Source organism: Corvus hawaiiensis, chromosome 3, assembly GCF_020740725.1.
Source record: "Corvus hawaiiensis isolate bCorHaw1 chromosome 3, bCorHaw1.pri.cur, whole genome shotgun sequence".
Taxonomy (NCBI): Eukaryota; Metazoa; Chordata; class Aves; order Passeriformes; family Corvidae; genus Corvus; species Corvus hawaiiensis.
In genome coordinates, this window is record NC_063215.1 from 109,115,996 (window position 1) to 109,128,330 (window position 12,335).

The following is a 12,335-nucleotide window of genomic DNA, read 5'->3' on the forward strand; positions in this document are numbered from 1 at the left end:
GAGAGTGGTGGAAGAAGGCATTGATAATTGTTGGACTCCCGTTTGCTGGTTTCATATTCCTGCCGTGTTTAATCCCCTGTTTTGTTAGACTTATAACTTCTGTTGTGCAGAATATGCCCCTCATTCAGGAATTACAGACACAAAACCGGGAGAAAATTGCAAGAATTAGAGTGCTGCAAGCAGATGAATTGGAAGAGGATCAAGAAGGAAAGAAAGCCCCTGAAGAGGCGAAAGAGATTTATAAGAAATACCAAAGGCTGCAAAAGATTTATAAGAATTATGAGGACACTGCCTAATGAAAAACTGTTAAACTGTGAGATGGTTGATGCGGGCAAAGGCCCGATCAAAGTTTTAGAGGTGGGAGTTGTAATAAATGGTTAAAAGGTTTTTTTTGTCGAGAAGAAGTTCAAAAGTTGCTTGTTAAAAGATTGGGGATATACAGTTAAGGAGTTAATCGTTTTTGCGACTGTACGGGTGTAATGTTGCTATGTGCCCACTAGATGGTGACACCAATGGGGGAAAGTAATGGGTCTATAGAGAAGAGGAGAATGTTCTAGAGTGTTCTTAAGATGACTTAATAATTATGATGTAAACATTTTGAGGAATTATTGGTTAGGGGGCAAACCAATCACTCGACGCCCCAGAGATTGACAGAACTGAACACCAATGAGGACCCTAGCAACAAGCCATCAGAGGGAGGATCTGAGCTGCACCAACCACAACATCAAGAGAGACTATAAAAACTGCCTCGGGACTCAGCCCTCGGGGTGGCCTTCCTGAGGAACTTGAGTCTGAGGGAACGCCCTCCGTGTCGCACTGTTTTTTTTTCTGGGTTGTCGAGTGGGACTTGGGCTTACTTCGAGTCTCCGCTCCTGGTTTTCTTTTTAATAAACGAGCAGACTTTTACTCCACCCAAAGAGTCCAAGCCTTGTTTATACCAAGAGGGTTTGTGGTGCTTCCTCGCTCACAGGGAGCCGCAGGAAGTAAAAATAGTAATAAACTAGTAAAAATAGTCATCACCCCTTATTAATTGGAAGGAAAAGCGGAGGAATTGGCAGCTAGCCCCTCAGAAACATGAGGAGCAAAAGCCAGTCTTCTACCTGAGAGCTGCCTGGGCAGGGGCAATTCTTCTGATTGCATCAGCGTGGCCGTGGCTAGAGAGGGCAGCGAGGAGAGGAATTCAGCTTCTCCTGGCAGCCCCTGAAATCCCAGCTCTCACTTGCGTGCACCGGGGATTCTGCTCCAGACTCTGAACTTGCGCAGCTGCTCCTTGGGCGCTGTTTGCCCCCAGGCACAGCGGTGGGTGCTGCAGCAGCTGTCCCGCACACAGGGCTCTGGAGCCTCCCCGAGGCAGCCAAGGACTGGAGGAGGACACGTGCCTGGGAGCTGGTGCAGCACCGTGGGGTTGTGGGGGATGCTTTGGTCTCTTTGGGGGGGGGGGGGTTGGGTGGGGAGCAGGGCAAATGGAATCAAGATGAGACAGGGATCGACCAGCGCCATGCCAGGCAGCGTTTTCTCCTACCCGGGGCTCCTTTGAGTTTAGCGAGCTAATGAGGCCTGCGGAGCAAACGAGACCCGGGAGCGAGGAGGGAAGGGCTGGCTGGGAAGGAGTCAGATAAAGCCCTTGCAGGCATTTCTCTTTCCGAGGGGCTCCTGGGGAGACAAAGGAGACAAGAAGGATGTCCCATCTCGTGACATTCCCTTTTTTCCTTCAGTAGCTGTACCGCAGTCACTGCGTACGAGAGTTTACGTGATCCCTTTGATGCCAGGGAGCACAAAGAACTTGGAACCTTGCCGGAGTCCAGCCCTGCCTGCCTATCTTGGAGCAGAGGGGAAAGATGAAGAAGTATTTGGGCGGGGGTTGAGCCAAAATGGCATTTTGCCACTTCTGATTTCCTCCCAGCTTTTGCAGCGGGGCGACCACTGCATCCCTGCAAACCGCTCCCCTTTCCAAGGCACACACGGGCCTGGCTGGCAGCTCCGGCTTCTCAAAGGGGCTGCTGCCGTTGGCAACAGGAGCTGTTGTTGAAATTTTCACGTTGCTTAACCCCCCCTACCAAAGGCCACCAAGTGGCTGAGGAAGGACACAAAAAGATTACCCTGGAGAAAGGGGCCAAAAGCTTGGAAAAGGATGAAAGAAACAGTCCGATGACAACGACGAGAACAAGATTTATTTTTGACAGCAAATTAACACCTGCCGCCCTCCAGCCCTCCCAGATTCGCAGGCCGAGCGGTGCTGCTTCCGTGCCTGAGGTGCTGGCACCCTGGGGAGAGAAACCGGAAAGCTGCGGTCAGTCGGACAGGGCTCCTGTCCCCCCTGTCCCAGCAGGGCCTGTGCCCGGGCCAGGCTGCTGGCTGTGCCAATTCTCCGTTTCTAGAGGAGAGCAGCATGGCAGGCCATGTTCCACCTCCTCCACTGAAACACGGCAGAGCAGTCTCCTCAGCAGCTGCAAGAGCGGGATGCTCGTGTGGCCGCTGCCGTCTGCCGGAAGCCCTTCTGCCACCCGTTGCTGTGACGCCGGGTACCCACCTCTGGAGACCTGCTGCCAGGAGAGGAGCCGATCCCGCACGAGGTCCTCGTCTGTCTTGAAGGCGATGGCCCCGCAGACCGCGGCCCCCCGGGGTAGCGCCGGCACCGGACGCACTCCACAGAGGGTGCCAGCGCTTCCCCATGCGGTCCGGGCACCCGGTGCAATCTTCCTGGAAAAAGCAAAGAACGATTGCATGAAAGTCAATTAAAAACAAGACCTGGAACCAAGAAAAAGTGTCAAAGGTTATCACCGTATCGCGGGCCTGGGGAGCATCTGAGCACTCCATGCAAGCATTAAGGCTCTCCACGGCTGGGGAAAAACCCCACCTTTCCCACGCGTAAGCCCTCCCCTTCCTCAAGGGCCTTCAAAGCAGACCAGCTGGGGCACGCCTTCAGAACCCGCCCCCCTCTGCTGCCCCCCATCCCTACGGATGGATGCTTTTGCCAGGCTGGCTCCCCCCGCCCCAGCCCGGGCCAGGCTGGGTGGCAGAAGCTGTCAGCAAGGCCGGGCGCTGGCTCCCCCTGCACAGTATCCGTCCCCTGTCCCGCCAAAAAGCAACTTGGCGGCCGGCGGAAAAATTAATATTCCCCAGCGCCGCCAAGCAGGGAAGCTCCGGCGCCTGGCCCGGCCGAGCCCTGCCACGCCTGGAACCACGAGCATCCCCCCACCCCTCCGCCAGCTGTGGACTCACCTTGATTTCGTCGGGGCGCAGAGCGTGTCCTCCAGGAAGGGGCCGCAACCAAAGCCAACCGGCTTTGCCCCGCCAGCGGCCAGCTCGAGGATGGTGTTGTCCGGCTCCAGGTCGTGCTCCAGAAGAACACCCCGGCGGTGCCTCGGCTTGCGGGGACATCACGATGCCATTGAGCTGCAGGGGATGTTTCCCCTTTTCCAGTCTGTGGCAACTTCACCGCACTGCCACGACTTCTCCAATAGGATGGGGAGCACTGAGCCGCTTCCTCTGAAGTTGCCGAGGACCAGCGGAAGCATCTCCTTGGCTGCGCTCTCTCCTCCGTGCCACGGCCGCAGGGAGACGCTCTGCCCCGAGCGCCCCGAGACGTGTGCAGCTGGTGCTTGCTGGGCTCCTGGATCCTACTGTGCAGAGGGATGGACGTCTGCTGTCTCGTGGTCCAGGTGACGGTCCTGCAGCCAAGAATGCTCAAACAGGTCTTCCAAGGACGGCCTGTGCACGGGGTCCATGGATAAACACCACTGGATGAGGTGCTGGCACTCTGGGGAGAGAAACCGGAAACCGCTGCTCAGCGGGACAAGGCTCCTGCCCCTGCTCTCCCAGATTCCACGGTGCCCAGGCCACACTAGGAGCGCTCGGAAGCTGCACCCCAACCTTCCCGTCGATCCTCCCTTTCGGACGAGAGCAGCCCAGAGGCACACGTGCCACCTCCTCCAGCTAACCCCAGGAGATCAACCTCCTCCCTAGCTGCAAGAGCAGGACGCCTGCGTGCCACCTGCCCTCTGCCAACCCCGTCCTTCCCTCCCGTCCCCCCCGTGCCCTGAAGGCGCATCCCCACCTTGAGACACCCGGGGCGGGAAGAAGAGCTGGCCCCGGATGATGTCCTCATCCGTGTTGAAAGGAAGGTGCCCACAGACCAGCTCATAGAGCAGGATGCCCAGGGACCAGATGGTGGCTGGCTGGCCATGGTAGCAGCCAAAGAGGATCCACTCCGGCGGGCTGTACTCCGACGTGCCTACGGGATACGGGCGCAGCTCATGAGGCCCTGATGAGTGCTGCTCCCTCCCAGCCAGCTCCCGTTCCACAACAGGCAGCCCCTGCCCCGCCGGAAAGCAACTTGGCTGCAGCCGGCTGCAGAAGGATTTCCCCTCGCTCCCTCCCTCTTCCCCCTCTGCCAGCAAAGGGGGGAATCTCTGCTGCCCGGCTGGGCCCCGCCTTTGGGCTCACCTGACATTCGGGTGTAGAAGGTGTCCTGGAGGACCGTGCCGCACACGAAGTCGATGAGCTTTGCCTCGCCGGTGGCCAGGTCGACGAGGACGTTCTCGGCCTTGATGTGGCGGTGCAGGACGCCGCGGCTGGTGCAGTGCCGCACGGCCTCCAGCACCTGGCGGAACAGCCCCCGCGCCACGGGCTCCGTCAGGAACGCCCGCTCCTCCAGGAAGTACCAGAGGTCCTGACAGCGCTCCGGACGCTCCATGACCAGCGCGAAGCCGTCGGGCAGCTCGAACCAGTCCAGGAGCCGCACCGCGCCGCGGAAGCCAGGGCGCGACACCATCCAGAGCAGCGCCAGCTCCAGGGGCACAAGGGCGCCGCTGTGCTGCGGGGGGGACCGCGATGCCGTCAGCGGGGCCGATGCTGCGCCGAGCCTTCGGCACCCCGGCCCGGCCCCACCGCCGCTCGCCATTGCCCGGCCCGGGACGCTCCGCGGCCCCCGCTCACTCCACGCTCGCTCCCCTCGCAGCGTCCCGGCTCCCACCCTCCCGGGCCTCGCCCTAGCCCCGCCCGCCACGCCCCGCCGGCTTTCACTCACCAGCCGCGCCCACTCCGGGATGCGATCGCGGGACACTCGCTTGATGGCCACCTGCAAGTCAAGGCGAGCGGCGGGCTGAGCTCGTCGCCCGTCGCCCGCCGCCCCACTCCGACCCGGCCCCACCTCTTACCGGGGCGCCGTCGGCGAGCCGGGTCCCGGAGTAAACGCTGCCGCAGCCACCGCTCCCCAGCAGCGGGCCCTGCCGGTAGAGCTGCTCCAGGGGAGGCTTCTCCGCCCGTGCGGGCGGCACCGCGCTCTCGGCATTCTGCCCGGGGCCCCCGGGCGCTGCTGCTTCCCGAGCCGCCCCGGCCTCCGGCGGCTCGGGGCCGGCGGCCGAGCTGACGAGCGGCGGAGTTCGGACCGGGGAAGCTGCCGGCGATGCTGCGGACGACGCTGCCGGGGACGGGGCGGGAGCCGGGCGGCAGCGGGACGGCTCCGGGCGGAACCGCCGGAGGGGCCTCGTTCGGGGCCGGGGCCGGGCCAGGGCCCGCGCCAGGCGGAGCCAAAAGAGCGTGCTGCTCCGCCAGCACCAGAGCGAGCGGCACTTCCAGCGGCGCCGCTGCCAGTACGGAGAGAGGCAGGCGGAGGCGGCACCGCGGCGGGCCGGGCAGGGGCGGGCAGGGGGCGGCCCCGCAGAGCGGCGGCAGCGGGGCGGCTCCGGGTGGGGCCGCGGGAGGGGCCTCGGCCGGGGCCGGGCCAGGGCCCGCGCCAGGCAGAGCCAAAAGAGCGTGCTGCTCCGCCAGCACCAGAACGAGTGGCACTTCAGCGGCGCCGCTGCCAGTACGGACAGAGCCCGGCGGAGGCGGCACCGCGGCGGGCAGGGGGCGGCCCCGCAGAGGGGCGGCCCGCGGGATGCGGCATGAGCCGCGCTGGGAGAGGCGGAGACAGGGACGGGACGGGACGGGACGGGACGGGACGGGACGGGACGGGACGGGACGGAGTGAGTGGAGTGTGAGAGGGAGAAGGGGACGGAGAGCGAGCGGAAATCCGAGCGGAAATCGATCGGGAGAGGCGCTGCCGCTGAGCCGCCGGAGCGCGCGGCCGTTCCGTTCGTCCGTTCCCTGCGCGAGCCCACCGGAGGAGCCGGCGCGCGCCCCGCGGAAGGGAAGAAGCAAACAAACAAATACCCATGAAAGAAATAACCTAATAAATCCATACAGAAATAAAGAAAAGTGTGGGCTTGTAGCTTTCTTCTTCCTTGGGTGAGATGAAGCATTTCACCGGGAAGAGTTCCCTGTCCTGATGGTTGTGCGAGAGTGGACAGGAGTGGAGCCTTTAATTTTCAGGTAGAAAAGATAAATCGTGTCAGTAATGTCATCTCTTTTCATCCTCTGTTGCGACAGTTGCAGGCTCTCAAAAGATATCATTTCCATGCATCCTGGCCTTGAACACTTTCAGGGATGGGGCATCCACACCTTCTCTGGGCAACCTGTTCTAGCACCTCACCACCCTCACAATGAAGAGATTTTTTCTGAATATATATTTTTAACCTGCTGTTTTATTGACTTTTTAACGGCAGTACTACTGCATATGCAGTATCCTTTCTTCAGCTGAGGACGAGAATGGAATTGAAGGGTATATTGTCCTCTTACCATCCTTTATGCAGAGAGCAGGCAGAAAAACAAGTGGTTGTGCCGATAAAATGTGCTTTTCGTACACCGATGTGCGCTGTTTCTTCTGCCCACGCAAAAACTAAGTGTGCAGTGACAAGCAACTTGTAAATATCTTGCTCCACCAAGCGTCTGCAATTGGATCTGCAACACTGGGAAAGCCATGAAAATGTTTTGCTACTGTAATCCCTCTGCCTATGACTGCAAATGGATCGTGTCTTTCCCCCCATCCCTGTTCAGATGGCAGGGGAACAAACTGCCTCCAGGTACAATAGGAAAATTACTTGAAACATTTGGCTACAGCACCAGATGGTGTTGGTATATGGCTGGTATGGATGGTATAGTGACATAATGGGAATATGACAACTAACACACACCCCTCAAAAATGCAACTGGAGCACCAATCCAGCTTGGCATTTTCAGGTTTTTCTTCTAAATCTTTCTTCACTCCCATGATGGGGCACAAAATGGTTTTTCATGATATTCCATAACATTGTGATTGCTTAGTTTTTATATACAAAAAGGTAGAACAGATGTGGAAAAAAAATCTCAAAAAAAATCCACTGATTAAAATTTTCTAAAATATTAAAAATGTAAAAGCATGATCATAATATTTTCTTCTAATATTGAGGATCTTCCCTGGTAGAAAGCAGTTATGTACAAACAGTGCAATATGTTCTCCGTCCACACACTGGGGAGGTTTTACACCCACACCCCAAAACAGCTCTCACTCCACAAGAGACAGGAACTGTGCCTCTGATAAGGTTTTCTTGAGCTATGGTAAATGTAATTTAAGCAAACATTTTTATTACCTGTGGTAAGTAACTTTCTGTAAGCAAAATTATCACTACTGTTGCTTTAGTCATGTATCATGTTTTCACTAGAGCCTTGCTCACATTAAGTCAAATTAACACAACATTTATTTCCTGTGCATTACCCCATAGGCTGTATCCCATGATTACATTAAATTGTTGTTTTGTATTGACTTCTAGTAGAAGCTTTTTGGGCAAATGCAATAGAATATAGGCAAGTCAAATGTTAATAAATGTATTTTACAGTTAACATTAGTTTTATTTTTGGAGCGCCAGCATGGAGGAACAAAAAGAGGTAATGCATCCGCCTCGCCCACCTCACTGGACAGATGAGCAAAGCAGCTGCCATAAGGCAGAGCTGATTCAAAGAACAAACACACTCTCAGGCTGAGGGTGGATCTGTCAGCTTTTGCACAAAGACACAAAAGGGGAAATGAAGAGAACTCCTTTTCTTGAAATTCCCAGGAAGGCTAAGAGAAGCACCACAAATGAGCTTCTAACACTCAACCCACAAACAGATACAAAATGAACTTCTGCAAACTTGCACCTGTACTTAAGAGGATAAATCAATGTAATTTTTTATCAGACACCACCATGAATTGGAAAAAACCCCAAACCACTATTTAATTTCAGCAAAATCTTTATTTTAGTTGATAGGCTTGTTTGTATCAAAAGCAGTTACTTCAAAATCAAATTCACATAAAATTCAGCATGTAAATAAGCTGAAGTTATCATGGGTTAAGATCTGTTGCTGAAAGACAAGGGCTCTGAATGACATTTCCACAACCATGTGGGGCAACAGATAAAATTGGAACAGCATAGTGGGGTATGTAATCCCATTTTGTGTCTTAGTTTTCATGGGGTTTAATTAACCTGAGAGTATCTTGAGGGTGGCTTTACGTTCATCCTAGACTGCAATGGTAAACTGGTGAATATCACAAAGAGTACATATAATAAGAGGGGGTTTTCTGTCTAATGGGAACACAGACAAGGCAAATCCAGATAAAATGTTGCTTATAACTTAAATGTACCAAATGAGCTCATAAAGCTCAGTGTTGAATTATTGATGTTTTGTAGCAGGAGTATTTTAAACGAAGATGTGTTTTTCCTAAAAGGTGGAATCTGTTGTCTTTCATGAGCTACTCTGGGTTGAAGGAAATAATTTTATGGCCTCATTCTGGACCTCAAAGCCTGTCTCTAGATTAGTCCTATAGGAAATTCATGACAGACAAAAGCAAGGTGTTTTTCCTATGTGCATGGGTGATGAAGTATGCATACTTATTTTTTGCTACATTGCAATATTTATTTTTTAAAGGAATGGTAAGAAACGTTATTTCCTATTAGTAACAATATACGTAGCTTGATTTCTTATTTAAAAGGTGTGGTTGGCCTTGGCTTCTAGGATAATGAAAGTTACTTTGATGTCAAGCTTTTCTAATATGCAACAAATCATTGCTGTCTCTATCACTGGCCAGAAGCTGTTATTTTTGTATGTTTTGAGAAGAGCTGTAGGTGATTTTCCCTTCCACTTGTAGATCAAATTGTTGTGTTGCAAATGCTGATCAAAGAAACATCTCTAGTTCTGGAAAGGCTGGCATAGAATCACAGTGGGGTTTAGGTGAGAAGGGACTGCTGAAGGTCTTTCATCCTGTCATCTGCTGGGAGTGAGGCTAACTCCAAAGCTGTGTCAGGTTGCTCAGGGCCTTGTCCAGTCAGTTTTGAACACCCTGAGGGATGGAGGACCCTTAATCTTGCCCTTTCACGTGCTGGTTACACTCTGGCTAGCGCAGCCTGGCATGTGATTGGCCTTCATCATCACAAGGGTGCACTGCAGCACCATTATCAAGAGAATTGACGGCTTCCAGGATGCAGAAACTCCGGGAAAATACATCAGAGACCCTGGCTCTAGCAGATGCCAAGTGATTTGGCCTGTAACCAGATTCTTGGGAGGAGAAAAAGGGGATGAAGAGGAATTAACATGGGGTTCCTTGACATTTGTCTGTGTGTATCTGAACATCTGTGCTAAGTGAAGTGCTCCTAAGATAAGCTCCTCTTTTGCATTTTGCTTGTAAAAATGTTCAGAAGCAGCAATTAATTTGCAACTGTGTGGTCCACTGTTAGGAGAGTCGTACACTCGTAGCACTAGGAACAGGGACTCTGCAAGCTAAACCACACTCTCATGCATTTTTCATTTCCCAAGCTGCATTGGGTTGGTGGCCCTATAGTGCTGTTTGTGAGGATAGGTACAGGAGCATGAACCTGGCTGCATAACCCATGGAAGAGCTGGCAGGCAGTTTTGCAAGGTGAACAAGGGCATAGCTGCTGCTCATTTTTCAGACTGTCACAGACAAAGACCTGCCCTTATTCTGCAGCATTGCCATTGCCTTCGGAAAGCTTTGGCTCTGCGGCTTTGGATATTCAGTTGGGAAGAAGCTGAAGATCACTAAAGACATACAGCTCCTACTGGATATTGCCCAGGAAATGGAGAGATAAGTGTGACCTTTCACATGCTTGGGGTTTGATGTAAAAGTCACGATGGTTTGTGACATTCATCAGGTTCAGGTTTGCTTTATTCCAAACATTCTCCACCTCTGTAGTCTGATCCTGTGCAGGCTGGGAAAGTGTGAATCCTTTACTTGTCCCTTGGAGGTTGTTGTGTCTTGTCTTGCAAGCTGTGGAAGTGGCAATGCAAGCTGACAAGGAATGAGTTTGCTGCAAGGGCCACACTCACAAATATTCTTTAGAAGGCATGGTAATGACAGAAAGGAGAAAGAGGAAAGGATAACCTAGACAAGCTTAAAGTATAGCCAGGCAAATAAAACAATAATCTTTCTTGGCTGAGGTCTACTTGTCTAAAATCATAGACCTTCCTTGCAGATTCACCACCAGGCTTTCACCAGCCCCCTTTGGTGGGAAGGATCTCAGACCAGAAAATAGTGGTGTGCATTTTCCTTTCTGTTACTGCATATTGGAATATCCAGCTCACCACCTGGTCTGCTTTTAGGTGTTTCCTTTCAGCCCTCACTCTCTCATTTTGCCTCAGAGTTGAGCCAAGCTAATAGTGGGCTGCTTCAAATGGGCACTTCAAGCCATCTGCTCCTTTATTTCATTCCTTGGCTGAAAAGAAGCCCTTTCTGTAGGATTGGTCTTCATAAAGTGTTGATCCCACTCACCCAATGCAGGAATGTGGTGAGAGTATGGATTCTGACTTCCCCAGTATGTGAGGCAGCCCCACAGAATGGCAGGAGAATGTTATGTAAGCTTGCACTGATCATCCTTCCCTTGGGCCATCCTTTCCTGGTCTTATTTGCTCTGTTGGGCCATCCTAAGCAAAATATTTCCTTGGGAAGGTGGCGGTGAGGAAGGGAATTCATCACCATGAGAGCACCACCAGTAAGACTCTTCAATCCACTTGCCATTAACTGAGCCAGGGTAGTCTTCTTTCCTTTCACCTCTTTCAAAGCCAAGTATAATGCTTCCACACATACTAAGAAAAGTGGATTGCAAACAATGGTCAATTTTCCTGTTTCTGGAGTCTGAAAGCCATTAAGGATCAGTGGAACAGGGAAAGGACAGACCTTTTAAAGTTTCCAAAGAGAAAAGCTAGCTTCAGAATTGCCTTTTCAACCTGAGAAGTTTTCTCTGCTCTGGGAAGTTTTTCCTTTGCAGACTGGTGGGAGGCTTATGCAACCCAAAAATGGTGTTTGAAGGTGATACTGCCTGTGATCCTTGGAAGAATACCAAGGGTGAAAAACCTGGATCCATATCCCTTGCTGAACCAATGAAAATAACTCCTTAGGTTAGAAGTGTTTGGGAGTTAGGTTAGGGCCCAGTTATCCCATTTAGGAAGTTACGAAGTTAGGGAATTTAAATGCATTTGGAGATGCAAATTACTGAGTAGAGCCATGATGCTTGACATGATTAGGTGTTTTATTATTTGCAGCTGGCATCTGAAGTGTCAGTGCTGTTGAGTTCTGCACAGACAGAACAGGATGAACACCTAATCTTCGTAATGTAAATCCTGATACACTTGAAAAGCAGTATGGCAGTGATCCAGTGGAACCCTGCTGACTGGAACAAATCCTGTGCCATTTGTTAGCTCACCCCATTTTCTTTGGATGTCCTGAGGTAATGCCTTTTGATCTTTCATTTTTAGGAGAGGTGGAAGATGCCTAAAAGTCTTTCAAATCTCTTTATTGTAAAATAGAGTTATGAGATAGGAGTCCCCAAATCCTGGTTTAGTCAAAGCCTTTTGGTATCGAGAGGAGTTTATTTGGTAAAGAAAGACTTCACCAAAAGGTTTGTCAAGCATTGGAGCAGGCTGCCCAGGGAAGTGGTTGGGTCACCAACCCTGGAGTGCTTAAAAGTTGTGCAGATGTGGCACTTAAGAACATGTTTTAGTGGTGAACTTGGCCATGTTAGGTTAATGGTTGGGCTGGATGGTCTTAATGGTTTCTTCCAACCTAAATGATTCTGTGATTGAAACTGCAAAACCAAATGTGGTAATATTAAATGTAAATGGATTTTCACCTTCAGCAATATTTTTAGAAGCATATCTTGCCTGAAGAAGTTTCCTGCTCTTTTTGAGACCTGGATGTGTGTTTTCCCATGTGTCTTGCAGCATTACTTTAAGGCTTATTTCTGGTGAGTTTGAGATGTTGTTATTGAGATCTCCTGGAGTGGAAAGTAAACTATTTTCTGGGTTATTTCTTTGCAGCATTTGCATGTGTCTACTGGGTATGCTTTAGCTTTTTCATGTGAAGAGAAGAGACTTGCTTCCAGCAAAAAGAATGGTTTTCCTCACTTGGTAATGTTACTCCAAGGGCACAGTGTGGAAGACAGAAAAACTTGCCAAGTGGATGAACAACTAGGAACAATGTCTAC

At 51.9% G+C, this 12,335-nt stretch overlaps 1 protein-coding gene across 1 annotated transcript; it reads right to left on the reverse strand.

The window, feature by feature from the left end:
• Positions 1-3,530: 3,530 nt before the first annotated feature.
• LOC125322384 (serine/threonine-protein kinase pim-1-like) lies at positions 3,531-7,093 on the reverse strand. Its single transcript, XM_048296042.1, has 6 exons — positions 7,041-7,093; positions 5,160-5,898; positions 5,030-5,080; positions 4,447-4,816; positions 4,058-4,234; positions 3,531-3,760 (listed from the first exon to the last, which is right to left on the reverse strand). Exons 1-6 carry the CDS (start codon positions 7,091-7,093, stop codon positions 3,621-3,623), a joined length of 1,530 nt encoding a protein of 509 aa, XP_048151999.1. The 3' UTR covers positions 3,531-3,620.
• Between the last annotated feature and the right edge of the window lie 5,242 nt (positions 7,094-12,335).